Source organism: Lagopus leucura, unplaced genomic scaffold (assembly GCF_019238085.1).
Source record: "Lagopus leucura isolate 7727_CA_CO unplaced genomic scaffold, USGS_WTPT01 Super-Scaffold_100015, whole genome shotgun sequence".
Lineage (NCBI taxonomy): Eukaryota > Metazoa > Chordata > Aves > Galliformes > Phasianidae > Lagopus > Lagopus leucura.
Window position 1 is genome coordinate 9,951,523 of NW_024962269.1, and position 27,771 is coordinate 9,979,293.

Below are 27,771 nucleotides of genomic sequence, written 5' to 3' on the forward strand. Positions count from 1 at the left end.
AATTCATTCTAGAAGGGTGTTCTTTAGCTGTACTGACTGTACTGCAGTTGGGAACCAAGGTAGCACTGGGCCTGTGGCTCACAGCAGCAACATTCTGAAATAAATCCTCTGTATCACCAAGGCTTTATGACACTGGCAGAATGAAGCAGCCTTCTTCTGGTAATGGGTTCTCCAGCCAACTTGGTGGCTTTAACTACACACACAGATGTTAACATCTGCCAGAAACTGTATCGCTTCCTCTTCCATGAAAGCAAGAGAGATGATTTAGCATTCATTGCTGGACTTCAGCTGACCTCCTTTTCAGTATCTAAAGATGGAGTGTAAGAAAGGAGACAGACTCTTTAGCAGGGTCTGTTGTGACAAGAGGAAATGTGTGTTGGACAAGAGGAAATGGTTTCAAACTAAAAGAAGGGAGATTTAGATTGGATATAAGCAAAGATTTTTTTTTACAATAAAGATGGTGAGGCACTGGCACAGGTTGCCCAGAGAGGTGCTGGGTGCCCCGTCCCTAGAGACACCCAAGGTCAGGCTGGACGGGGCTCTGAGCACCTGATCAGCTGTAGGTGTCCCTGTTCAGTGCAGGGAAGTAGAACCAGATGGTCTTCAAGGGTCCCTCCCAACAATTCTATGAACACCTAGAGCAGATGCATGACAGTGCCTGTTTCCACTTCCCTAATAATGAGGAAACCAAAGGACACTGGCAGTATCTCCCTTCTGAGCCCATCACCCAGGCCTGCACACAGGGGGAGTGAAGCTGCTGTGGGTGCAGCGCTTTCTGTTCCTCGCAGCCCACGAAATCTCATCCGCATTCCAGGTCCTCTAGCCATCACCAGGGCCTGTAGGGATGTGAAACTATCTGGCAGGCAGTGGTCAAATATCCTGCTGAAGTGTAATTTCCCTTTCTACAACAAAATTAAGAAAGGGGAAATTCTTTGCAATCGATGCTAGACTGAAAAAAGAAATGACAGGCCTTGAAGATGTTTTGGCATGGCACTGGTCTCACCCTTCTGCATGCCCAGAGAAGGACAGTGAAGCTGCAAAGGGCCTGGACACACAAATCTTACAGGCAGCAGCTGAGAAAGCGGGGATGATTCGGTCTAGAGAAGAGGAGGCTCAGGGAAACCTTATTGCTCTCTGCAACTGCATGAAGGGAGGTTGTGCTGAGGCAGGGGTCAGCCTCTGTTCCCAGTAACAGCGATAGGGTGAGAGAGAATGGCCTCAAGTTGCAGCAGGGGAGGTTCAGGTTGGATATTAGGAAAAACGTCTCCAAAAGAGTGGTGATGCAGCGGCACAGGCTGCACAGAGAGGTGCTGTGGTCACCGTTCCTGGAGGTGCTCAAGAACCGTGGGGATGTGGCACTGGGGGACATGAGGCACGGTGGGGTGGGCTGGGGTTGAACCGGGTGATCGTAGCGCTCTTTTCCAACCGTGAAGATTTGGTGACTCTGCACCCTCACAGCTTAGCGGCCAAATGAAACACAAACCGTGCCCAGAGCCCACCGGAGCTTTCCCTGGCCCGAAACCACGGGACCGCCCAGCTCCCTGCAGGCAGCGCTGAGCGGAGGTGACCGACCGAGCGTGGACAGAGGATGAACTCCCCTCAGAGGCCACCGAGCACCCCCGGCCGGCCCGCCGCCCCGCAGTCCCCTCCCCGTCGCACTGGAAACCGCGGGGGTGCCCGGCCCGTCAGCTCTGCCAGGGGCGAGGCGGTGCCGCGGCCCGCATGGAGCCCCCGGCGGAGAGCGGCGGCGAAATGGCGGCGGCGCTGGGGGCCGCCAAGCGGGCGCTGCGAGCGGAGCTGCGGCACAGACTGCGGGCCCTGGGCGCGGCGGAGAAGCAGCGGCAGTCCCGGCTGCTGAGTCGCAAGGTGGGTGCTTCCAGGAAGAGCGGAACCCGGAGGCGGGGGGAGGGCTGCGGGCATTGCAGGACGCCCCGCTCCTGGGGCGCTGCGAGGAACGAGCTCTTCCCTTCCTTCAGCCGGCGGCCGGGATTGTAGGCCGCGGCGGGAAGCGCTGCGTGCCGGGAGGCGGTGAGGCCGGAGGCGAGCTTTGCGACAGAGCCCAAAGCGGCGGGGTTTTGCGGCAGGCGTTCGGCTTGCGTTTGTCGCATCGCTCTCGCTGTGCGCCCAGCAAAGCGCCTCTGAAAACTTCGCGACTGACTGGTTGCGGCCTTTCGGCTGCCGTTTCCCGTTCGTGCCTTTCAGTGTGCTTCTTCCGTGCAGTTCTGTTCCTAATGTAATTTCCATGCTTTAAAGCTACCGGGCAGGGCTCACCTCAGCCGTGCTTTTTGGAATTTCTGTTTGCATTTGGGTGATTGAATTTTTATATTGCTGTATTTTATCATTTTAATAAACACAATAAAAAGATATTTTGCAGTCACTGCGCGTAATAGAACACAGCTCTATTTTCATTTTTTTTTTGCAGCGCCAGCGTGTGCATGTAGGTGATCTGCATTTCTGTAGTTATTTTCCTGCAAAAGGACCTAAAATCATTTTATAAACTTAATAGTGATGTGCAGCCACTTCATGACATAGCAGCACAGAAACTTTAGGACAGAGGTTGAACTAGAACTCATGTATGCTTTTTTTTTTTTTTTAATTTGGAATGTTTCATTCTTTCTTTCCCCTTTTATATATATAATGTCCTACTAAAATATGTTTGCACTGTAGTAATTTCCCATCCTATCCTTAAATTCCAGTTTTTTGGAACACTGTCCAAAAATGCACAGTCCTCGGCCAACCTTATAAGCACCCAGGCCACGTAGTGCATAATAGTTGGAGCCCTCAGCCTTTGGTCTGACCACAGCTGATACACTCAGCAGCAACACATTTATTGTTGGTAGTAAGAACGTGCTAAAAGGTAAAGCTTTTGTTTTACTTAAAGGAAGGCTGGGGAGATATGACAAATTCATGCCACCATGACATTTTGCTAGTATGACACAAGTTGAAAGTCTAGAGCTTTCTTCAGACAGGGTGGCATTCTGCAATGACAGAAAGCAGTCAACTTCCTCATGGGAAAGCGATGCAATAGACATGAAGTTTCTGAGAGTGCTGAGAAAATACTTGGAACAGCATGAGGCTTAAAGTGCAGCTTTATAATACACACCAGAAACGGCAGCTAATAAAAGCAAGCACATTATTTTATAGCACCTGAACAATATTTTTAGAAGCAAAATCTCTTCTCAAAACGATCTTTAAGTTCAAACTGAAATTGCTACGCTAGCTGGCCTAGCCACTGGTGTTTAATTAGCTACTGGATGACTATTCTTCTTTAATGTGCACATCCATGATTGAAGTCATGCTGTTTGCATGCTCTGATTCTGCAGTAATAGCCATCAGCGGGTGAGCAGAGGGCACATAATATTTTTTAAGCGTGGAAATTTTTTTACTCTTCTCAGAAACTACTCAAAGCAGCTTCATCTTCACGTTTCAGAAAACATCACTAATTTTGTCTTCCTGGTAGCTTGTGGTTTTACATCTCCAACCTCATTTCTTTCTGTACTGCATAATCAATGTGTTGTTGGACATGTCAGAACACATTTGGCCTGTATGGTGCCCAGAGCACCACTTTGAAAGAAGAGAGCTGTGTGTTTCAGTTTCTCTGTTCTCTGAAGCCACGAGAAGGTGAGGGAACCCTTCAGTAACATGAATTGCAGGCTCCAGACAGTGCTGTGATTCGACTCAGTAGTCAATTCTTTCAAACAAAGGCTAGCATGGAGATTCTGTTGTTCAAAAACTTAATAACTTAGTTGGAAGAGTCTGTGGGTAAGGTTGGGTAAATTACAAAGAGAAATAAAATGCACTTTGGAGTTGCTAGGTGCTTCTATTGTCAAGCAGAACATTACCATAATTAGGGCTGGAGTACCTCATTATATCTTACCTTCCAAAAAGGTATCCGTCTTTTGATACTGGGTTTGTAACTGGGGTGCTAGAAAGAAAGGACAAAAAGGAATGAGAACCAATTTGAAACTCAGATATTAGCATATCTTTCTCCAACAAGTGCAAGGGCTAAAGCTCAGAAGGGCAGTTACCCCGAAGTTAGGCAAACACAGAGGATTTGCTGTTCTCTGTTCATTGTTAAGCCCCATTTCTCAATTTTTGAGAGATGTCTGGAAGCGTGTAGAACAATTATAAATCCCATTTAATTCACAAGGGACCCATTTGTATTTGTTTTGTAATAAACTAGAAAAGGAGAAGATAGGCCTTTAAAAAAAATCCTCACAAATCATAATACGGGATTTAATCTGGAATTGGGCAGAGACACAGCAAGGTATGTATCTGTTAATTTGGCTTTTTTAAACCACATTCACTGCTTTTTGTTTTCCTTCCCACATTCTATCTTTCCTAAGTCCAGCACAGACAACCTCCTGAAAATCAAAAACGTGCAAGTCCATCTTTCCTTCAACCTCTGAAAAACAGACAGTAATAAGATTGCTCATCAAAAGCAGGTGATGTTTGTAGCTGTATATCTAAATTTGCTTTTGGAAAGGCATCCCAGATTAACAAAAGAAAGGCCTGATCTTCTAAGACTTTGAGCTCTGCAGTCAACTGCTCTGATGCATATCTTCTTTTGGGTTATTGTAATCAATGTTGTAATCAATGCACTTCTCGTTGTGGCCAGGTCCAGTTATGAAGCACAGCATATAAAGAAGATGGAATTAAAGGAATGCAAAAACCTCATGTATAAGCTGGCAGTTCTGACCTGCTGTGTTTGTCCCCAGTGATGTTGGGTATTTAAGGATACTGGTGCTGTATGGCATAAGTACTTGAAGGGTCCGGACTGACTCCAAAATTGTTTTGTTGTTAGTCTCAACCTGTTTTATTTTTTATCTGGGTACAAAAATTTGCTTATTTTGATTTTGTTGATGGTAGAAGTGTTGGAACAGGAAACAAAGTCAATTTATTCTCTTTATGGTAATTTGTATTTCTACTTATATTTCTACAATACTCCAATGGGTATTTTCCTCCAGTGGTGTTTTTAATTAAAATAAAGTCAGTCTTTTTGTGAACTCTTCCTGAACTGATGATGGCAGTTTCCTTTATAGGTGATTGGGCATTCCAAGTACCAAGAATCCAAAAGAATTGCAATTTTTCTGAGCATGCCAGATGAAATCCAGACAGAAGAAATCATCAAGGACATTTTTAAGCAAGGCAAAGAGTGTTTCATCCCACGTTACAAACCTCACAGCAATCACATGGACATGCTGAAGTTGTCATCAGCTGAAGACATGGCTTCACTCACTTTGACATCCTGGAATATTCTTCAGCCTAGTGATGGTGACAGCACAAGAGAGGAAGCTCTTGCTGGCGGTGAGTAATTTCGTCGTACATCATAGGGTTGTTGAGCAGGAGCAGCCTGGCGGGAAATAACCTGATCACAAGAATTAAGTGCTTTGCTTTGGTCTTACATGCTTTGGTAGAGATGCTGAGGTCAACGTTAGCAGGTGTTACTTTCTCTTGCCTGTTTTTCACTGCTCTCTGCCACCGCTCAGCAGAGCTGGCAAGAGCAAGACTGGACAGTCGATCCAACTGAAATAAGTCCATCGCTCCAGATAAATCATCTCCCTGGTCCTGTTCCAGGGACAGGCTCAATGCAATCTTGGCAAGCACAGCATAGAGGCTCACAGAGGGGGCAGGAGCTTGCCAGGAGTCTCTTGAGATGCCATTGAAAGTCACGGGGATTCACAGTTTTCAGATACACTTTGAGAACTTTGATTTCCACTGCATGAAAAGTGCAAAACTTTTCAGATGATGCCTATAGGCTGACATGAGAATTTTCTGAAATCTTTGATCCTGCAAATTGTATTGCATGGGTGAAGCACAGTGCTGCCCATGCAGAACAGTTTTCTGGACTGAGACCTTAGACTGAAAATAAAGTAACTTGCTTGTAGGATTGGATAAATATCAAACTCTTTTCAATCATTGTTGTTCCCTTACCTTTTTTTTTTTTTTTTTTTTTTTTTAATTCTGGTCTTACAGTGGTGCCTCAGATTCTTCATAGCGTTGAAAAGTTCATGTAGGTCTGCATTGATCCCAAATTAACCTCTGTATTTTACCATGAAATTCCCCAGTTTCTAAAGAACTGTGAACAATCTTACCTTTTCTTTGTCTGCATTATTGTCACTTTTTATAAACAATAACATCATCCTGAAACATCTGCAGAATTTTTTAGTGGTATTAATGGAAAACATGTTGCATTTGTGCTTGAAACCTCAGTCTGGGGAAATTTTCTCTAGACGGAAATTTACCATGCAGACAGCTTCCACACCTCACAGCTTTTGAATGTTCAATGCAGAAACATAAAATTTATATGAAGCTGTTTGGTTGAACTGGGCTTTGCATTTGTTTTGGGATGCTAATGCACTTTCCCTGAACACTGTGCTTTAGACAAACATTGCTGAAAGCATTAGCTCTAGTACACAGTCTTCAATTATCAGCATTTTCACTGTGTTTGATTCTCTTCTCTTTTATTTATCATTACCTCTTCCTTAATCCACGATCCTGTCTGTCCATGTCTGCAGTATAGCTAGCAAGGGATTCAACTGCTTCATACAGCTGTGCTCTTTGCATTTAATATTTAGTACTGTTACTTGTTTTCCTATTGGTTTTTCATCATGAATTTGCAGGTATCAGTGGTATCTCAGAGCTTTTGAAGGTAACCCATAAAAAGTCCAGGGTTCTGTTGACTGGGCCTGCTTTAGGTACTCGAAACAAGCTTTTGTACTGCCAAAGAGCTGCTGTTAGTTGACTTTAATAAGTCTCTTGCAGAGATCACAGAGTAAGCACACAGTTTTAATTGTAATGAGAGCAAGAATTACCTGGTATAGAGTACATAGGAATGGACTTCTTGGGGATGACTTGTATGGGGCTGCGAAGATGGAGAATGCAGGAGCAAGCTGCGGTACCTGTTTATCTCTGGAGCTGCTGCACCTGGATCCAGTGATGGGCATAGAACAACACCAAGAAAGCTTGGTAACTTTTAAAATGGTACTTTGTTTCTATGACCAGCAGTTGAAATCACTGATGCACAGCCGCATCAGACTTGCTCTGCCTAAAGCTTCAGTTTAATCTTTTGTACTCAGTAACAAACAAGTAATTAATTCACTGTGGATCGGAAGTCAAACCATAATCCTTTCTCCCTGGATAGGTTTTGAAAACTATGAAGTTTGGTTTTTTCTTTATGGCATGGTTGGACACACTCACCTCAATCCTTCTCCTCAGAAACAGACACCGACTTTCAGTGCTTCTCTAAAATACTTCTACATTTTTACAGTTATATCCATTGAGCTTTGGTACGTTTGCAGGAATGCAAATTGTCTTGCTACCACATTCATCCTCCACTGTTGGAATTATGCATGGATGAAACATTTATCTTTGTGATGTTATCAAATACTGTGGTGATCCAAGACATTTACACTGATATCAGGAGATGACATGGTGTTATATTAGTAATGTTCCCATTGCTTTCATAAGTTGCTATGTAATTTCTAAGGAATACCCTGCAGGTACATAAATAAGTCATGTCACTACTGAGTGTATTCATTTTGCATGACAAAAAGCTTGAATTCAGATAGCCCTTAAAACTTCTTTACTTTTTACGCTTATGGTTGTTGTGAAGAATAGCTCAAATGTAAGGCTAAGTAAATTTCATATCAGCTTTCCTAGTCTTCAGTAGCACTCACAGGCTGTGAGTACCAGGCACCAACGCTACCTTTTGAAGAAAGTCTTTTTTTTGTTGAATCAGGGTTTACCTGTTCTCATCTTGGCAGCACATGGTGTTACACATTGCTGGCACAGCAAATGCTGCTGCAGGTTTTGTAGTAGATAGTCTGCTGTCTTCTCTACCGTGCACTGATAACTAGTTTTCATATGAAGAGTTCTTTCCTTCAGGCTAAATGGACATGGTAACAAGTAACAAATGTGGGAAAAGCCAAGATATTTGGTATGGGATATGGATGTATATATGTGCATTACTCAGTTGATTTCTAGTTACATCTGCTGAAAAATTCTCAGCAACCTCTCAATTTCTCAATATATGCCCTTTCATTTATTATATCCTTGCCCACCTAAAGCATAAATACATACTAGTATAGTGTTTGCTAAAATGGTGCTTTTGATTAAAAAAAAAATCTCATCACAGTAACTGTTTGTGGGAGTATAGACACCTTGCACAACTTTGGAAGGAGTAAATCAGATAAAACCATGCTCCCTGTTTGCTTTTTCAATGATTCTTACAGAGATTTGAAGGGTACTTCACCAGCAGCTCTCATCTCAGCATGGTTTAAAGAGGCGGTGTGGTTCAGCAGGGTGGACGTGGGTTTCCTTACTTGTATTATCATGTATTATTATTTTAATTTGCCTTGAGTACTATAGGAAAAAAAAAAAAAAAAAAAAAAAAAAAAAAAAAAAAAACCAACTAAATTAGTACTTGTAAGAATAGATTATTCTTCTTGGGTCTTGAAAACAGTAACTGGATTCAACACATCCATATGATAAAATGCCCCTATAAGGTAAAGCAACGGCAGATAGCCTAAATTGCCCCCCAAAAAGTTGATGGTCACAATCCAGTTTAAGAAAGAAAGCATTACTTACCAACCCCCAGGATCAGGTCTTACACATACACCAAAAGGAAGGATCTCCAGGTACAGATCCTTCCCTTGGGGCAGCCACCCCTTAAATGAGGCTTAGGGAGAGGTGGAACCTGGTTCCAGTCACACCGGTGAATTGTTTTCACCTGTGCTCCCTGGGCTGGCTGTGTACCTTCACCAGGTGCTCAGTCATTGGTTCATTCCCATACAGCCCCTTTTCAAACTGATAATTTCTCTGTGAACTTAATGTCTGCCTCCAGCCCTCCAGTTCTTTGCCCAACAGTCCAAGTCTCCATTTCCAAGCATCCCTTCTGAGCCAACTCCCTCTTTCCTCTTCCTCCCAGCCATAGGCTGCCATTTCGTGGGCAGCTGGGCCAACATAAATAGCTTCCCTCCACCGGAAAGGACATCATGTGCTTTTTCTTCTTTCACTTGTCTGAGCCCAGACATACAAGATTCCTAGTCCCAGTATACTCATTTCCTTCCCCACTGGGCTGGCTTCTTCTTCATTGACTTGGAAGAGTTCACTTTCTGTTAAATTTTCATTTTCTTCCGCTAAGCAATGCAGAATTGCTTCTCAAGCATAGTTTGGTGATAGTTTTTGTGGATCATTGCAGTGTATAAGCTGCTGCCCTCTCCTCTTTACTTTCTTTCTCACTGTCCCCATCCCTCCTCTGTGGAGCAGTACAGGTATCTGTACTGGAAACCTAGTCTAGGTTAGAACCAGCCCACCACCAGTAAAAGGCTCTCCTCTTAGACAGGGCCATGTGCCATTTGGACTGCTGCAACTACAGGCTTGGTAGGGAGCTGGTGATGAAGAGTTGTGTAAACTGGTGGCTCGCCAGAAGAAATGCTAGTGAAACTTCAGTCATTTCCTTCCTTGTTTCACTTCCCAGTCTTGCTCCAGTTTGACAGGCTTTGTGATGGGGCCCTCCTGGCTGCCCATGGCTTGGAGTATGGAGGCTGGAAGGCCTGAGCTTGCAGCTCCAGCTCTCTGCTGGCTTTAGGAACGTTCCTTCCCTGTGATTGCAGCACGCTCTTACCTTGGCCTCCCCATCGTAAACTGGATGAAGAGTATTTTCTTCCTGTCTGCCTGTTTGGGTTGGGATCTTTTAACTCAGATAAGTGACTGGATTAAGTTTGCCATGTGGCTGTGGGGCAGGCAGAATGGAGGGAATGTCCCATGTAAACTGGCACTGGTTCCTGGAAAGTTGTGGGGCTGTCCATGTGCGGTTTGGAGACGGTGACAACTGGAGAGGCCCAGCATTAACCCTGACAGATCTTTCCTGAGCCCGTGCAAACAGCAGGTTTTAACAGCATTTTATAAGACTGACTCAAATGGACTTTGAAAGGGTTATAGCCACGTTGTTGACACAAAGGCTACTCTGATCGAGATTTCTTGCCTGAAAATGCGGAGCTGCAGAGCTTTCCTGGACATTTTTTGCTAGCTTTGTTCTCAGAAACCGATGAACCGTTTTGTCTGAAATTAAAAAAAAAAAAAGAACAAAACAACCTCGGTTTGGCAGAAATACCCAGGCTGGAAAATGTCATTTGAAAATATAGCATTTTGTGATAATGGGCCATGCTGAATAAGCTGCAGCTACTCTCCTGAAACATAAGTATTTTTGCTCCCAGAAATGAATGTATAAAGAACTGAACTTGTAATTTAATTTAGAGACTTCCAGAATTTTCAGTACTGGAAATTTGGTGACCTCCTGATTGCAGTATTTGTGTTGTACCTTCAGAATAATCAGTGAGATTAGACACTAGACAACCCACAATTTGGAAAGTATGTTATTTATTAATAATAAGGAAAAATCCAAAGTTCAAACGAAGTGAGGAAATGCTAACATACATCTAGCAATGATTTACAGCTGCTTTGTTTTCACATAAGCCTTGTATGCTACGTTAGTTATATTTTGCTGTCCTTACAACTTGCAGAATACTTTGAGCCTTGCTGCAACATAAATGCCACAACATGCTGGTAGCTGGGAAGTGTGGTGTACAACAGCTACTTATCCTCACAAGGAAACACTGACTTCCTCTAGACTGCCATTCCAGGCAACCTCATGTGGTTCAAAATGATTCCAGAATGTTGATTAGCTCTATTTTAAACTTTTCCATTAGGATCTGCCCTGCAGAAATGTGTTAGCCCTCAAAAGCTGGGTTTCACTTGTCACTGAATGCCACTATTGAGTCATACATTCAGAGAGCTGCGTGTGTTGCCAGGACTGATGGTCTGCCTTGTGATGCTGTCGGTATTGTTAATTGTTCCAAATTTTAGCAAAGTTCTTTAGAAGCAGTGAGAATACAATCTTAAGAAGAAGAGGTTTGACATACAGGTAAAATGGGATGTTAAAAGATAAGTAATGGGCTAGGAGCCCTCTCCTGCCCAAAACAGAAAGCACCAAAAGTGAGAGGATTTTGAAAGATGAGATTTATGGGAGCTGAGAATCAAAAGGCAGTATGAGGAGAAAATGCCTTGCCTTGAAGCACAGAGGTCTAATAAGCTACTTCAGATCCATTAGAGGTGGTGGTGTTGTACGTGGAGGTTTAATGGGAGTATGCAACATGCTGTTAATCATTCTGAAAAAAGGCAGGTAGTAAATAATACTCAGGGGTAACTGTGACATACTTAAGTGATAGACATCTCAATGTGCATATCTGGAATAAATGAAATATGGCTTTGTGGAAAGCAGGCATGATAAATATTGCTGTTTAGTAAGAAAAAATCAAAACACTAATCAAAATTGTAAAGTGATTGAGGATAGTGTTAGATTTTCCTTTCCTCTGGGAGTCCTGATTAAAACATGCACTACAGTATATGTCAAGAGTTAGATTATAATTTAAAGTCTCTTTGCACTGGTCATGAAAAAGAAAATCTGAAACCATAGGACGAAACAAAATGGAAAATCAAGGCTTAGTTCTTAATGTAATCTATTTTTTAATGAAATGATCCGTGGTTTGGAAGAACTTCTGCATGGAGACAATGAGCCATAGTATTTTGATACGCATTAGGAGAACAAATTCAGTGCTGGGTCACAGCTCTGGGCATTCAGTCCAGCATCAGGAGTTTTACGAGGTGCAGGAAATCTCACAACTTGTACCTCTATAGCAGTAACTGAAATTTCTTCCTACCTCTGTACATGCAGGTCCTGACTTACTCCCTTACAAACAAGTTCTCTTTTCTGCTTTAGCTGTGTGCACTCTGGTCGTGCCTATAAGCAGCTACTGTTATTTGTATTAAGCCCTTGGCTCTGCAGCCTTCTGACAGCAGTGAGTTGTAGTCAGTCATAATATGAAACATTATGTTCCCTGTTACGTTAATATTGTACTATGTTCCTATGTTATGTGAAATACTGTGTTCCTTGTATTCAATTTAAATTCGCTGCTTTCATTTCAAGTGATACCTCATTCTTCTGTGATGAGAAGTAAATAAGGATGTTTGATTTACTTTCTTGTTATTATTCATTGCTTAGTTAAGCCTGTATTATAACAATAGCATTTTTTTCTTTGCCAAGTATTTTCTGTTTTCTTATTCTCATATGAAGGCTTTCCTACATCTGTAGCAGTTCCACCCACAGCTCTGTCAACCTTTGTGATTTCTCTATGTTATTTTGGAGAAAAGATGTCCGAGATACCATTTTATGCCTAGGCGATTAAACAGTGTGAAATAGGTGTAAAGACAGCGTATTAGTTAATTCTTTCTGTACATACCATATCACTGCTTTCAAATCAGCTAGCTGGGTAGGCCTTTTTTGGTGGTTTCCACACAGGTAACCCACAAGCACAAGTTTTTACACAGATGCCTGTTACGTTATTCCAGCTCTGTAAAATAGACCAGAGGTAATCTTAAATTATTCTGCATAGTGTGTTCCCTAACAAGAAGCACTAGGAAAAGACTTGCTTGGAAAAATAACTATTTCAAGGTTTGGACCCAGCTGTGGCAGCAACTGCTCCCCCAAGGTTTCTGTGCGTTTCAGCCTTCAGCTGCAAGATGTGCGGTGCCATCCCCAGCGCTGGACCCCTCTTCCCTGCAGTGATGCCTTCCCTTCCTCTGGTGCTGCACAGCTGCCACAGCTCTCTTGAGACTGCCCTGCAGCACTCCACACCCAATTTGCTACTTGAACACCCATAGTTTTAGTTGAACTTCTCCCATTTCTTCTATTGGAAATTCACCTGCAGAATTCTCCTGCAGAAGCTGTCAGCTGGAGGTGTTCTGTGGGGACGTTGCACTGAAGGACATGGTGGGGTGGGCTGGGGTTGGACTTAATGATCTCAGTGGTCTTTTCAACCTTAATGATTCTATGATTCTCTGCATGGTATGATTACAAAGAGTCTCTGTCTTTGAAAGATTTTGGGAAAAAAAAACTCTAAGATGGGAAAGTTGATGTGTCTCTGTGTCATCACTTTGTAACGTCCTTTGGTATCCTTTCATCCTGAATTTCTCTCGTGTAAACTAAACCATGAACACTGTGGTTTAATTTTAACACTATGTCTATGCAGGGTATCCTGCAGTGAACCTGGAGGCCTGAGAGTTCTATTACCTACAGCTTTTTGCTTATGTAAAGTTCATTAAGGCTTTAAAAGTGCTTTTCTTTGTAATTTTAATTGTCACATCCACATTTGCCTTCTTGCAGAAAACATTCTCCTTGCACTCAGGAAAACAACTAAAAAGATAACTCCTGTAATCAATTAAAGTTGATACAGAACTAAAGTCAACATAGGCACAGGCTTTAAATTCACTGTGAGTGACTCGAAAGTGTTTTGTTTTGGAGTGCTAATTTTGCTACAGAGTGAATAGTAGCATTGTAATTTTCTTTATCCTGTCTCCTGGATACAAGAGTCTTTCAAAAGCAAATAAGAGATTGGGTTGTTTTGTGGAGTGTGGCATGAGTCCGTGCAATAAATTAGTACAGGGGAAACACGAAGATGGAGGTATCTTTAGCTGCATGGACTAACCCAGACAGATTTTTTGTCTCCCTTTATTTTCCTTTTTGGAAAGGAGGAGGGGACACCAACCTTATCTCTGTGCCTTGGTGCACGTCATCTGAATAATTTGGAGGAAACCTTTTCCTGCTGGTCACCTGTGTATTTGCCCACGTGGATTGTAGGTGCAGTTTGGTGAGAGAGCTGAGCCTGCTGGCTGGTGCTAGTCCTGCTGCCTTAGTCTTGCTTCCAGCTCTGTTCTGCCCTCGTCCTCCCAGCTCTGTTCTCATCTCTGGTACTCACTGCTGAGCAGATTCAGCTCATGAAAGCGGCACAGGATTACTATTTCTTCTTTTTTCCCTAGGATTGGTTTTCTGCCAGCTTGTTGGGCTCTGAAGCCAGGTCAGCATTTTGTCAGTTACAAAAAAATTGTCTTCCTGGCACAGGTAATTCCTGCTCTCTTTGCTGAGATTCAAAACACACCGTCAACTCCCAGTGCAGTGGGAAATCCCACGGAGCTGGCAGGGAGCCACTGGCTTCTAGGGGGCAGGAGTTCCTTGCAGCTGTTTCACAGTATGAGGATAACTCTTGGTCTTCATTTTGGCATCCTTACTGTGCTCATTTCCTGCTTGTGGTGGCATTAGCGCTCGTGGGACGGGAATCAGCTTTTGGGTGTAGATGGAGGGCAAATTGCTGTCCAGGAGTAATGTGAAGTCCTTTGCCGGCAGGTGTCAGTATTCCATAGATTTACTGTGGAGCACTGATGACATTTAGGCTGTTTTCCTATAATTGAAGTCTCATCCCTGCATTGTCACACACATAGGAGAGAGCAAGTGCTCCAAACCAACATCTCTGGATAATCAAGGCATCTGGAGTGAGGGAGATAGAGAATTCCAGGGATGTTGGTGGTATCTTTTAAGCTGTGCAAGCTTAAAAAACCCAAAATCTTGTGATGGAAGAAGGCGGATTTCTCAGCTGCTGTGATGTCAACATGTTTGACACTAACAGTGAAGGTGCCATTATCTACAAACCAGCTGACTCTCCCTGCTCAGCAAACCCTGCCAGTAAGCATGCCTAATGTTTCTGTCAAGTGGTGTAGCTCCTTGCAGGTTTCTACACAGCTGATGTCTTAACTGTTTGTATTTAACAAGCAGTTTGGAGTATGTTTTGAAAGACTATCTGCTGACTGAGTCAAAGAGGTTGGAAATATTGATAGTGATACATGATGTGTTGAGAAAAAAAATCCCCAAATGATTCACTTCTGACATATTTTGATTTAAAAATAGCCAGACAGCAGAAAGCAAAAGAAGAACAAGAGTGAAGAAATGAAGTGCACATGTGCACGTGTCAATTGGAAGTGTTTAAAATATTTAAATAAGTCCTTAGATAATCATTATGTTGAAAGTAGCTGATAAAATCTTGAAGAATCTCACATAAATACATATTGAGATACACAAAGATTCTCATGTTTTAGCAGAGTTCCAGTGCCAGCATAAACAATGCCTTGCCAGTTTCTCTGAAGGAGTAGCACTGCAGTTGGCATTCACTGGTTTAACAAGATGTGTTGATGTGCTCTAAAGAAGCTGTAAGGCACTTTGTCTTCCCTTGGAGTTGCTCCTTTGTACATCTGGCTTCAGAGCATTGTGATGCTTTACAAACAAAGGAGAACCCAGGTGCGACCAACCCTTAGGACCAAAAATTGTTTGTTTCCCATGCTTTCCCAATCAAATCATTCTAACTGTGCTCAAGTATCTGAATGTCAGGAATAGGTAAGTAATTTTTCACAGGCCGGTAACTCAAACATTTCTAGGCAATGATTTCCTTTACTCTGAATTTGCAAGACCAGGCATTTTTGTAGGAGGCATTGGGTAATTACGGTTAATTTACTGTGCTTAAACCAGCTTGATGAATAATAGTGAAATAGAAAAGTACTTGATCAAATTTTCTTTTGGGTAGACATTTGGCAAATGTTGAAAATGAGACATAGACCTCAGCTGACTGCGACTTAAACCTCAGGGGAAATGAGTGTGATGGTTGTAGCCTCACATAGCCTTCCCACAGTGGGAGCCCAGCTAGAATTTGCAAGTCTTAGCCTTATACAGTAGCATCACTGATGACACATGAAGAAATAGTTGGGAGCAGAGCAGGTTTGTTTGTGAATCTGTGCAGTGCCCTTAACCTCTCAAATGCCTTGGTGCTAAATTTTGTTTTAAATGAGTTCAGAATAGAAGGAGGGTGTTTACTTGACTGCAGCTTCATAGCACAGAAGCTGATCAGAAGGAATTATTAGTGTGTTTTGCAAGTCTAATAACAAGAGAGTAGCTGCCGCTCCATTGTTTTAAACCTGTATGAGTGATGGCTAGAATGTGGCTTCTCAAGGAGAAGTATAAATATTTTATCATGCTGTAGTTCAGGAGGGCAAGTGTGAACTGTGAGACCGATGTTTCATGCTGACACAAAACACAGAATGGATGAGTAGACAAATAAGTGCTGAGTTGCTCGGTGCTTGTTTGTAGATTCTGCTGATGGCTCTATTTTCTGCAAAATATTTTATCGCAGTAATAACGAAAGCTGTCCCAAGTCGTGCTAATAGACCAATTACCTGCGGCACATAGATGGCACAGCAGATAGGGTGAATGTATGTGTGCAAAAGACATTGCTGGGTGCGTCATAGTTGTGCATGGAGTTAGATAAAATGTTGAGTAAGGGAGGTGTGTAGCAGAGAGATGATGTGTTTGAAATGAAAGGCAATATTTTCCCACTTTCATCTGGAAGGAAGGACTGGGAGGTTAGCAATCTCAGCAGTGGTGCAAGGGGCACTCCGGGCATTCTATAGGGGAAGGCTTAATGCTAGTCATGAAAAGAAAGGAATTTGTTTTCCTGTAGCATAATTGAAATATTTGCTTCTGTGGAATTGTTTCCCATGAGATCTAGTGATTAACCTAGACCACAGTGAGTTAGGTGCTCTGCAGATACAGAACCAGATGATGATCTGTGCCCTGCAGTGTACATTGAGAAGCTAGCACCTACCCAAGAGATAAGGCATAACTGTGCTGATGGTAATTAAAGTTACAGTAATGATTCTGCTATTAATTAGAACTTTCTCAGTTATTACAACTCATTGGCCCATACCCTGCATGTCGCCAAGACTGGTACTTCCAATATTAGGATTCAGTGCTCAAGTTAATGTTTACTTCACAGATGCAGCCTGTGGTTACTGTGTCCCTGGGATGGCAGTGCTGCTGTTCCATCTCCGTTAGGACTGTCTGGCTGTGCAGGGGATATGCATGACCCACACCAGGCAGCAGGCAGGTGAGGCTGACTCAGATACAGGAGGTCGTGCTGGCTGCCTTGCCTGGGACAAGGCCCCGGCAGCCCTTCCGTGACCCATACCTGTGCACTCTGATGGACCCTGCTGTAATTAACCATTGTCAAGAGTGCTTCAGAAAATGCCTCTTGGCATTTCAAATAGGAACATCAGAATAAGGAGAGGAGAAGTAATCAGGTGCAAGGAGCAAATCTTTCCCTGGGGAACAAATCAAACCTGATATCATCATAAAGGGTAATGAGAAATGCATTGCTGAAGGGAGGAAATTCACCAGCTGCCTAGAGGAAATGAAACTTTGTATTCCCTATTTAAAACAGCAGAGAGAGGGTACTAAAATTTTGGTCTGCTGGTTAAGTGGGGGACGCGCAGTGTGCACACCTGCCTGTTGCATGTGGTTTTGCCACACATTTCCTGAGTCCTTGGGCCAGTCATTTCACTTTTCTGTGACATAAGGTTTGTCTACATGGATGTGTGTACAAAGTGTGCCTGCACAGCCACATGGCAGGTTCTGAAGCTGTGACTGCATACTGCTAAATAAAGCAAGACCAAGTGGCACAGAGCAGCCCTGTCCCCACTATGGAGAACTTGGCCTGTCTCATCTCTTTTGGTCTCTCATAGTGCCAGGCAGTGTGCTGCTACTTGAGTGGTATGGACGAGCTGTGATCTTACAAATGAATTTGCTTTCTGGCCCTGCTTTATTTAGCTGTATAAATGAAAGCTGTGTGGCCATGTCAGCATGGCTGCATGCCCACATTGATAAGTCAGCGTATATTATTTCACACACAGCGCTACACAGTAGAAGGAGCTGTGGCCACAAGAGCTCATGTCACAGATACAGCGAGTATTAGGTGATTGTCATTGTAATTGCCAACCTTACTTGGATACCCTGTAGCTTAATTAAAGTTTATAAGAAGCATTAGTATTCTCTTCATAGGAGAGCTGGGCTAGTGCAGTGTATTGCTGCCTGAGACTGTGTTCAGCCCTTAGCATTCTGCAGACATTCTGTAAGTACTGCAGGAGGAGTGCAGATTACCTGCAGCAAAAGACCTCTTGACAGTGAGCGTACTGTGAGTGTTGGTTTTCTCCCCTGGGCTCCTGGTGTATTGTTACAGGGATCCACAAGCCTTTAGTTAAGGACTGAAGGCACGCGGGGGAGAGAAACATAACAAGGAGAGGGGCAGAAGTAGGTGAAGATCACAAGGCCTCATTTACAGTGCCTATAAAAACTGATGGGGTGTCAGGGACAATGATACCATTCCACAGAGTGAAAGTGAGAGAAGTAGGATGTGGGAAAGGAGCAAACTTGCAGGGTATCCTGAGTGGCAACTCGTGATCCTGCAGGGCTGGAAGGCTGGTCAGCGTGAGGAGGGCACGTGCCTTTAGGAGTAAGATGTCCTTTCCCTCCCTTGCCATCCTGTTGATGTCTACTTGCCACTGATAGTAATCTTACACGTCTGCAATCTTGGTCTCATCTGTGTGTCACCTCTCATCCTGTGACGGCTCTTCCCCCACGCCGCCGCAGGCACCACAAGAGGTTTTGTTGCTCCCCAGGTTGTGCGGAGGGGAAGTGTTTTCTGCATGCAGCTTTCTGCCGTTCAGTCTAGCTCCCAGAGTTGGATTTTGGGGCAAATTCTTGAAGTGCCTTCAGGCTCGGTGCAGGGCAGCTGTGTCATTTTTCTACTGACAGTCTAGCTTGGTATTTTACTTAAATCTTGTGCAGCGTGAGTTGTGTGGATATCAATCAGTGTGTTGTGAGTCAGAGTAAAGGCATTTAGTATCACAGTGCTCCAATGGAAAAAAAATAAATGAGGGTAGCTGTTAAAGCATTTACAGCATTGTTTTTCATAGTGAGATTTGCACAAGCTTGTTTGAGTTATTTGGCATAAAAATTCCATGATTATAGAGGAAGCTGAGTCATTAAAACAGACTCCATTTCTCCAGAGAACCCAGAAGAAAACAGTGCTTTAATGCATCTACGTTCACTCAAGTATGCCCTGTGCTATCAGTTAAGCGACACAGAAAATATATTTCTTCCCAGCACTGTTCTTGCCAATTCCTCCTTCCCTTAGTGCTTCCCTTGGCTTGCTTTTCTTCTGTCTGTGATGTAGATGTAAAGAGAAATGGCACCTTTTTGCCTAGCAAATTTGCCTCTTGTGTACAGTCCTACCTACTAGCAGTAGCAACTGCAAATGTTTTCTTCCTTTTGCCATGAGAGTCACATGGAGTGAAAAAGCTTGAAACAATTGTATGCTAGAATGAGTTTCTTTCTAAGTATGATTGATGCTTGGTACATACAGGTTCCTGGGCCACCTGAATGCCTCTGGTTTGCTAGCGTGAGGCAAGTGATGGGTAGAACAAGGAGTAAGCATAGTATTAATTGCAGGAGGGCTTGGCATGCATAATCTCCATTACTGATCATGATAACCAGGAAAGACCAGTTGGTTCTTACATTTTAGTCCATAGATCTGACAATTGGCAAATGTCGGTTTTTACTCACAAACTGAGGTTTGTCATGGTGCATCATGGTCTGTGTGGTAATATCATAAAAACAGCATCTGTCTTCAGGGGACACTGTATTTCCTCTCTGTTGCCTCTTTTCTTCTTTGTTTGTTATTCACCAATTGTCTTTCTTATGAAACAAAGGTTGACTGCACTGTGGTGAATCACTTGGGCTCCCTTTTACAGTATTACTATGTAGCCTCTCCTTTGGCTTATTCCCTCTTTGTATTTCCTTGACCTTTTTTTTTAAAAAAACCACTCTTGCTAACTGCACGATGCCAGCTTTATAAGATTAATCTTCTCTAAGGGTCTCTTACTGCATTGCCTTGCATATTTTATATCCGTGTTCTAATTTGGTCAGATCATGATGGATAGTTGTTCACATCAGTGACTCCTCTCTGAATGATGAGCAGTGGAAGACAATCTCCAGGAGCTTGAGAAGCATGTGCAAATGAGTTGGTCTTCTGTGCACTTTTAGTCTACTCTTCCAAGTTGAGTTCAGAGTTGATACTTGATCTCACTTGGGGTTCCCTGGAAACTGAAAAGCTCTGCTCAGCTCTGGTTCTTTCAGTACATGCTTCCATGTTTCTCCTTGAATGCTGAGTTGTGTTCTTCAACTGAAAGTGGTGAGAGCTGTGCAGTCCAAAATGGCAGCAGAAACTTGGTTTGGATGTAGGAAAAGCAGAAAAATACCTGATGCATCCCAGCTCTGGTAACGAAGCAGAAGGTAATTAGGAACGTGCTTCTTAAGGTATTACTATTCCTATAAGGAAGAAACAGAGGATGGAGATGCAGCATTTGCTTTCTTTCCAGGCTCATATTAGCTGTGCTTTCGTTCATGCTAGCTTTCCCCTTCCATTCCTCACCTTCTTTCCTTAAGTGTCCATCTGCTGCAGCAGCAAGTAATGCAGGATTTTATTTGCACTGTGAAACTAGTAAGTGGTGTGTTCTGAGTTCAGCAGTCAGTACCAAGGCAGCCAAATTCATTTGTTCAGAGAATGTCTTGCAAGATTTCTAATGCCAAAAGAACAATCTTTGTGTAAGGGATGGGAAGCATCAGAGTGGCTGCGACTGTGCGTGGTGGATGGATGTTGTGTCAACTCAATCCCTTTACATACCTGGCAAAGAAGAACTTTCAGAATATATTGTCTTTGTGCCTCTTTGGTTTTGGGAAGATGAGTGTTCAAAGGTTTGTGACATCTTAACAGCTGTGTCCAGAAGGTGCTCTTTCTCACTTATGCGAGAGAGAGCATAATCTTTCTTCTCTCCTTCTTTATTCTTTTTCAATGTTTGTGGCAAATGTTGAAGTTCATTTAATTTTCTGATTCTTCCTGAATTTAATTTCTCTGAGTTCAATCTCTGTCTAGATTTATAGTCATAATCATTTGTATTTGCAAGTGTGAGGTTAAAGTGATAAAATAAATTTGTTATAAGGTAGGTTTTTTTCTTTCTAGCTTTTCAAGGTCTGATTATTTTACAGCTGAGCTAGTATTCAGTTGATAAGATGAAAATGTAAATTCACAGGCTTAGCATTCAAGGTATTTTTCATCTGATCAAAGAAAGGGAAGCATTCTGCAAAACACAAAGCTAGCATTTTTGCTGTGCATAAAATTATCTGGATGTAGTCCAGCCATCAGGAAATCCACATCTCATCCATTAATGTGTATTTTGTTTTTCTACAGGCGGTCTTGACCTTATCTTCATGCCAGGCCTAGGGTTTGACAAAAAAGGCAACAGATTGGGAAGAGGGAAAGGATATTATGATACCTATCTTGGAAGATGTATGAAACATCCCAGTGGAAAGCCTTACACGATTGCCTTGGCATTTAGGGAACAGATCTGTGAATCTGTACCTGTGACAGAAAATGATGTCCAAGTAGATGAAATCCTTTATGAAGACTGCTAGAAGTGCCTTGGTACCATCCTGCCTTCAGAGTGACCAACCAAAGACTACATGTCCATCAGTCAGAACTTTGCTAATAGTCATATGTGATGCTGGGGGCATATTTGCCTCTGAGCTGCAAGAACAACAACAACAACAAAATACAACGATGTAAATGTGGTAACGGTAATGCAAATTGCATTGATTTGTTTCTAATTAATGAATACCTGTAGTGAATTCTTATTCTAGAACCGATAGAAATAAGAGTATGTGACTCTTTAGTAACTAGGAGTCATTTCTTGTCATCATACTTGTGAGGAACAAGCTACGTGGCACTCACAGTTTTATTATTCCAGTTTCCAAGTGAACTGCCTGCTGCTGTAGAGAAGACCTACAGCAAGCTGGGCTGAAAAAGGTGATTCCAAAAAAGTCTGAGCTGATTTTTCTGTATTCAAATAACACTGGTTGTTTGCTTGGCTCTTTAGAGTGGTCTCACAATAAAAGGAGTATCTGCTAATAACAAAAGTTTCGTGTTTATGACTTCTGCATATGTTTGTTTCTTTTCTCTCAATGTAAATTTGTCATGTTGTCTCAGATGTGATCAGTGCATTCTCAATTATTTTGGTAAAGTAATATTCAGTGTTACTTCAACCTATGTAATTTTGTATGAGCCATTCAGAGTATCCCTTTGGGTTGGATGGAGGTTTTAACTTGCCCCTGTGCAGACAAAAGGCGCTGTGAGTGCAATACCTTGAGAGTGATGATGGGGTGAAAGAGCCTGGCCCACCTTTAATATTGACCTGCTGGGCTTCCCACCAATGTTTAAAGAAAAGCTGCAACCTGAGCACAGAGCTGAGAGCAGTTTGCACTGTGGGCTGTTTAGTAAAGTGATGGTGATCAGACTTGGCCGTCTGTTGGTTCTGTATCAAAGTAGCTCATCCCACCAAATGAAAGAAGCATTTTCTCACTTGGTGTGCTGCAAACTATGCAGAGTGAGAGGTGTTCATGGGTTGGGATGACAGTGTTGGTGCATGGAGCAGAGCAGCCTCCAGCTCCTCTCAGCTCTTCAGTGCTGTCAGCTGCACTGCCTTACAGGAGGCAGGCAGGCTCTTACAGTTCAAGACCTTAGGGGAATAAATGTGATGAGAAAATTGGACTGGTTTTGTTGTTTTCTCACAGTTTCTGTCCTGGCAGAGCTTTAATCCCTTCTTCATTTCTGAACTTCTCTTGACATAAGGAGAGGAAGAGAGAAAAGATGGGGCAGGTTTCGTGCATAACAGGTCTGTCTGCAGGGCTGTTAGAGTTCACTGATCACATTAGGATGAGCCCTGTGCCGTATGGCACTATCTGCCTTGGACATCAACAAACCCACGCTGATGCCAGCATTTTTCACAGCAGAAACCTGGATCCCAATTCTGATAAATGTTTTAAATGCATGCATTAAGTCCAGCCCTATTCAAGCAGCTACATTCTTTTAGCCCACCAAAATCAGTGTGCTTTTACTGGTGTCCTTCCTCAAGGTCTAACCCTGGAGGCTTAGCACTGACCCTGAGGCATGGTTCCATGGTTTTGGTAGTATGACTCTAAGCACAACTGCATGAACGCTACACCAATTCTGGCACAAATCAGGAGACCACATCAGCAGAAAAGAGCATAACTAGATGCTAATGACCTCCTGCTGTAACATTCAAGCTGAGGAGAAGCTTAAATCAAGGGGAAATGGTTTCAAACTAAAAGAAAGGAGACTTAAACTAAACATAAGAGAGAAAATCTTACAATAGGGGCAGTGAGGCACTGGCACAGGTTGCCCAGAGAGGTGCTGGGTGCCCCATCCCTGCAGTCAGGCTGGACGGGGCTCTGAGCACCTGATAGCTGTAGGTGTTCCTGTTCAGTGCGGGGCAGTAGGACCAGATGGCCTTGAAGGGTCCTTTCCAACTCAAATGATTCTGTGGTTCTGTGATTCCATAAGCTGTGATGGTTGGTTCTGAAGCTGTTTTATTTTTTGTTCTTGTTTTTTTTACCGTGTTTGATTAGAATGCAATGAGAAATAACTAGGGAGCTATTTAATACACTGCATCATTGGTAGCAAGAGATGCTGGCACAGTGTTTCTTGCCAGCCACTCCTGAATCAGGAGGAGATCATCACAGCCTCATTGGCCACAGGACCCTGGCTGATGGAGATAGCCCTTAACATTTGGCTGGTAGGGACAGTAAAACAATATTTATGTATATTGTCCTGAGAATCAGAGCTAAATAAATGTGACAGCTTTCATTTGGCACCCGAAGCTTGCTGCTGTCGCTCTGGGTTTTTCTTTTTGCCACATAACATGAAATCACTGTCAGTTTGATGGTATATAACAGTGTTTCTGAAGCACAAAGGTTAGGGGGTTGGTAGGTGCGTCAGAATTATTTACGTTTGCTATGCATAAAATGGCACTTGGGGAACAAGGCAGGCTGCCAAGAAGGAGAGGAGTCTAGGCTGCCTGGTTGCTCTCTTGTATCAGGGCTGGATTGTCAGGGTAGGATTTATAAAAATTGCTTCCAAACAGTATCATCTTTCCCCAAATGGATGTGCCCCTGTCTGTTGCAGCGAATGTCATTATTGCTATTCTCATGACAAAGTGTCTATCAGGCTCTACTTTGTTTATAAACAAGTCTGCCTGCCCTGCATAAGAAATGGATAGTTTAAGGAAAAGTACGGTGAGCAAAGGAAGAAGTTAATTACACTTTAGGATCTCAGCAGGGAATGCTATCTCAGAGTATTCAGTAAGATCTGACCAGAGGAGTCACAATTAAAAAATGTCCCCTGGGAGGAACTTGTAAATTATTTACTGTAAGGGGCTTTTCCAGGTTCTTTTAGTTTAATTACACACTCTGAAAGAGAAAGGCTTCAGAAACAAATTAACTAAGGGGTTGAAATGGATTTGTTACAATCACATTTACAGCTAAGCAAGTGGGAGGCTGCAAGTAAAGTTCAAATATAGGGCAAATCATTGGAAGCTGGCATTGCATACAGCTTAAAAGACATATGGAAAGCACCAAAATGCCCATGCATAGAAATGCAGTCATTGGGATTGTCCAGAGTTTCCACTGGCCTCAGAGGACTTTCTGTGTACTCCACGGGCTCAGATCTGATGCTGCTTCACATCCTCACGGCTATTTGAGCAGCTGACACTTGTGGGCTCCAAACAGCCTGGTTAACCCTTGGTGGAAGGTACCATAAGTGCTTCCCTCCTTTTCAGAAGCACAGGGAAGCCTGACTTGCTTGTCCTCCCACATCAAATATGCTTTAAGCATTTGCTACTGAAGTTGGTCTCTGAAGCTGACCTTTGCTGGAAGACAGCTGGAGCAATCCCAGATCAGATGTGGAGTAGGGAAGTCAAGAGGCTGGAGCCCTCCTCTCATTTCAACCACTGACTCACTGCTTGGCAGAGGAGGGAATTAGCTAATATGTCTGCTAAGGAGTAAGGCAGCCAGTAATCCTCTGCCTGTCTGTTGATGCCAAATCTTTTCTATGTAACAGCCCTTCTAAACTGCCTTTGTCCTTGCATTTACTTCCTTTTGAAAATGAAAAAAGCCTCTGCTGTGACACCCTGAGCAAGCAGCCAACAGGCTGAGCAGAGCAGCAGCTCTGGTGCATCACTCCGTGTTCAAGCATATAGAACTTCTCTTTACCTTGTGCCTCCTTTTTCTTTTGAATTTATTGACTTAACCCATCTGGCTTAGATGGAAACTGGCCCACAGTTAGCAGTATTTCTACCCCCTGTATGCATGCAGTCTTCAACTCACCATTTGATTATAGCCTCAAGGTACTGCTATAACGTCCTGAACAATAAGTTCTCCACCTTCAGGCAGATCAGCTGAAAATCTGTGGATGAAAGCTGCTTTAGTCATTCATCAGGCAGATGAGATCTCAGCTTTTATTTTGTTATAGTGTAAATCTGCTGCTTAGTTTTCTAGTCTCTATAAAAACTACTGAATCATAAAAACGCTTGTAGCAAATGCCATCTTTTCTGTCACCAGAATAATACATTAAATGGCTTATCAACTCCAAGAGACAACTACAATACCTTGGAGATGATTGGGATGTATAGTTAGGGAACAAAATATGTTGACAGCTTTAGAATTGTCTCGATCAGTCGATTTTATTTTGTATTTTACTATAACGTATCAGTACTACTTGGAGAGGAAAAATGAAACAGCTAAATTTCTGCAAGTGTAAGGAAAACCATAGAATAAAAGCGGAGTATAAATATAAAGTGAAGGATTGTTCTTGAAAGGGCAAGACTGTGAGGTTTGGCCATTCACAGCAGAAGTATTGCCGTTTAATTATTAGGAATGGTGAGTCCATGTTAACCTTTGTGGAAAACTACTATAGACTATAATAAAACATAATACTTTTCTATAGGCTTTTGTTATCACCTTGTCAAATTTAATAAGAACTTACTAATAAAGAAATTCCATCAGATTGGCTAAATATATATATATATATATATATATACACACACACACACACACACACACACACTGGAAGGGACCACTTGCTATTAAATAGTGTAGATTCATGAAATGATTGTTATCAGATGATATTAAATTATGCATGACTTCTTCATTCTGGATACAGCTGGAAAAATTGCAGATTGCAGATAAACTGTACCTGCCACCAATGCCTTCCCCTGGGACTTCGTCTGCTGCAATTCTACCAGCGTGCTGCTGTCTCCCTAACAGGAAAAGCTCATGTATGAACAGTGCTGTTATAATATATTAAGAGTAGTGGGAAAGGCCGTGGAAGTGAGCCATAAATCTGGAGGTAAGAGCCAGGAGCAGCAGGGGCTCTGCTGTACACCATTAATAAAGATGTTCCAGAGGCACAGCAGCACATTGCTGTGGATATCGCTCCTTGGGTCTCAACCACAACAGTGCTGGGCTTCGATACACAGCAAGGCAATCAGTCAAATGATTCAAGTTACTCTTGATAAGCGCTGCCGTTAGCAGCAGGATTATCATTCCTGCTTTTATTTAAGAGTCCAGCTCAATTGTTCAACGTAATACAAATTTCTCAATAAATTCCCCAGCTTGTTGAACAATGCTGTGAATGCTTTGTTTTGCATAATTTGCCCCCAAAATAGAGTGAGGTTTTAAGCTCTTTAGGGCACCAGCCTTGGCTTTGTGCTCGGTCTCCAGCACAACAGTCCTCTGGCTGGGATTAATACCAGCACAACAGATTATTGAAGGAGGAGGATAAAGAGGCAAGAGGAGAGTATTTGAGTGCAAAAAGCTTAAATGGGGTAGAGGACTGCATCCATCTGGGCATCAAGGATGGGGAACAAGGAACTGTGAAGTACAATGCCAGCAGAGGAAGAAAGGGCCAAGCTCTGCAGCTGGGCCTAACACCAACCATCCCCTGTGAGTATGAGGAAGGAAACCTGCAGGCGGAGCCCTGGAGAACATGAGCATTTGTGGGGTCCGTGGAGGGAAACCAAATGCAAATTACATTTTAAAGAAAGCATTTAGCTAAAATTAGCGCCCATAGCACCATTAGCATCGTGTGGGCTGTGACAGGAGGCACGGCTAATTGCAAGCGAGTTTCCACCCCTCTTGATTATTGTGGTGACACACAGATCGTTAACATGATGCTCCGAACATGAAACAAATTGTTTAAATATTAAACTGCCAACTCCTTCCTCTGATCTCTAGATCACTGCCTAAAATAGTGGGGATGTGTGTGTAAAAGATGAGTTGGGGGCTCTGCCGCTGCCTGACACCACCCTGGTCCCTGTCAGCGTGGTGACTGCACCAGAAGGCTGTGAAATGGCATTTTCTGAGATCTGTTTTGATTGCAGATGTATTTAATACCTGGTCACTGCTCTTATGCAGGCCACCAAAGCAACTAGGCCTGTTCACAGACTTCAAGCACCCAAAGCAGGATAACTAGGTGACCTTTCAGAGCCCCTTCCAACACTAAAGATTCTACAACAAATAGGAAAGCAGAGAGATCATTTGCCAAGACCTGCCCTCATCTGCTGTGGATCTGAGTGGAAGCCTGTGGGCAAACAAAGACAATAACAGAGCCTTTTCCTGGGATGCAAGTACTATAGAACAGAACAACAAAATAAGAACTGACTCACCCCTTCCAATGACCAGCAACAGCTCAAAAGGAGCACAGCCACAAAGAGATGCCACTCTCCCAGCTTCTAGTCCTTAAATGAGTGAGAGGAGGGGTGGATCTAAGCTCCAGCCGTATCAATCACTCAGATGCATTGCTTGCACCTGAGCTCCCTGGGTTAGTCACAGTTGGTGCTCAGCCATTGATTTGGGCCATGACCTGGCAATTCCACTGCAGAGCCATGCAGCTGCCACGTACAGCCCTCCTGACACAAAAGGGACATTGGACCAACGTGCAAACTGTACGCTGTTTTCCTATTAGTCCTTACGCCACAAAACAACGCAAACATCCTCTGGATGCTCAAAATGTGGTAACGGTTGGATACTAGGAAGAATTTCTTCTCAGTAAGAGCGGTGATGCATTAGCACAGGCTGCCCAGGGA

The 27,771-nt window shown here is 43.0% G+C and overlaps 1 protein-coding gene across 2 annotated transcripts; it reads left to right on the forward strand.

The window, feature by feature from the left end:
• The first annotated feature begins 1,707 nt into the window (after positions 1–1,707).
• Positions 1,708–21,748, forward strand: MTHFS (methenyltetrahydrofolate synthetase). Of its 2 annotated transcripts, none has more exons than XM_042875958.1 (3): positions 1,708–1,866; positions 5,043–5,307; positions 21,024–21,748. In XM_042875958.1, exons 1-3 carry the CDS (start codon positions 1,723–1,725, stop codon positions 21,245–21,247), a joined length of 633 nt encoding a protein of 210 aa, XP_042731892.1. In that variant the 5' UTR covers positions 1,708–1,722; the 3' UTR covers positions 21,248–21,748. The 2 variants fall into 2 exon arrangements, with proteins under 2 accessions (XP_042731892.1, XP_042731894.1); XM_042875960.1 differs by lacking the exon at positions 1,708–1,866 and adding an exon at positions 4,122–4,267.
• The last annotated feature ends 6,023 nt before the right edge of the window (positions 21,749–27,771 follow it).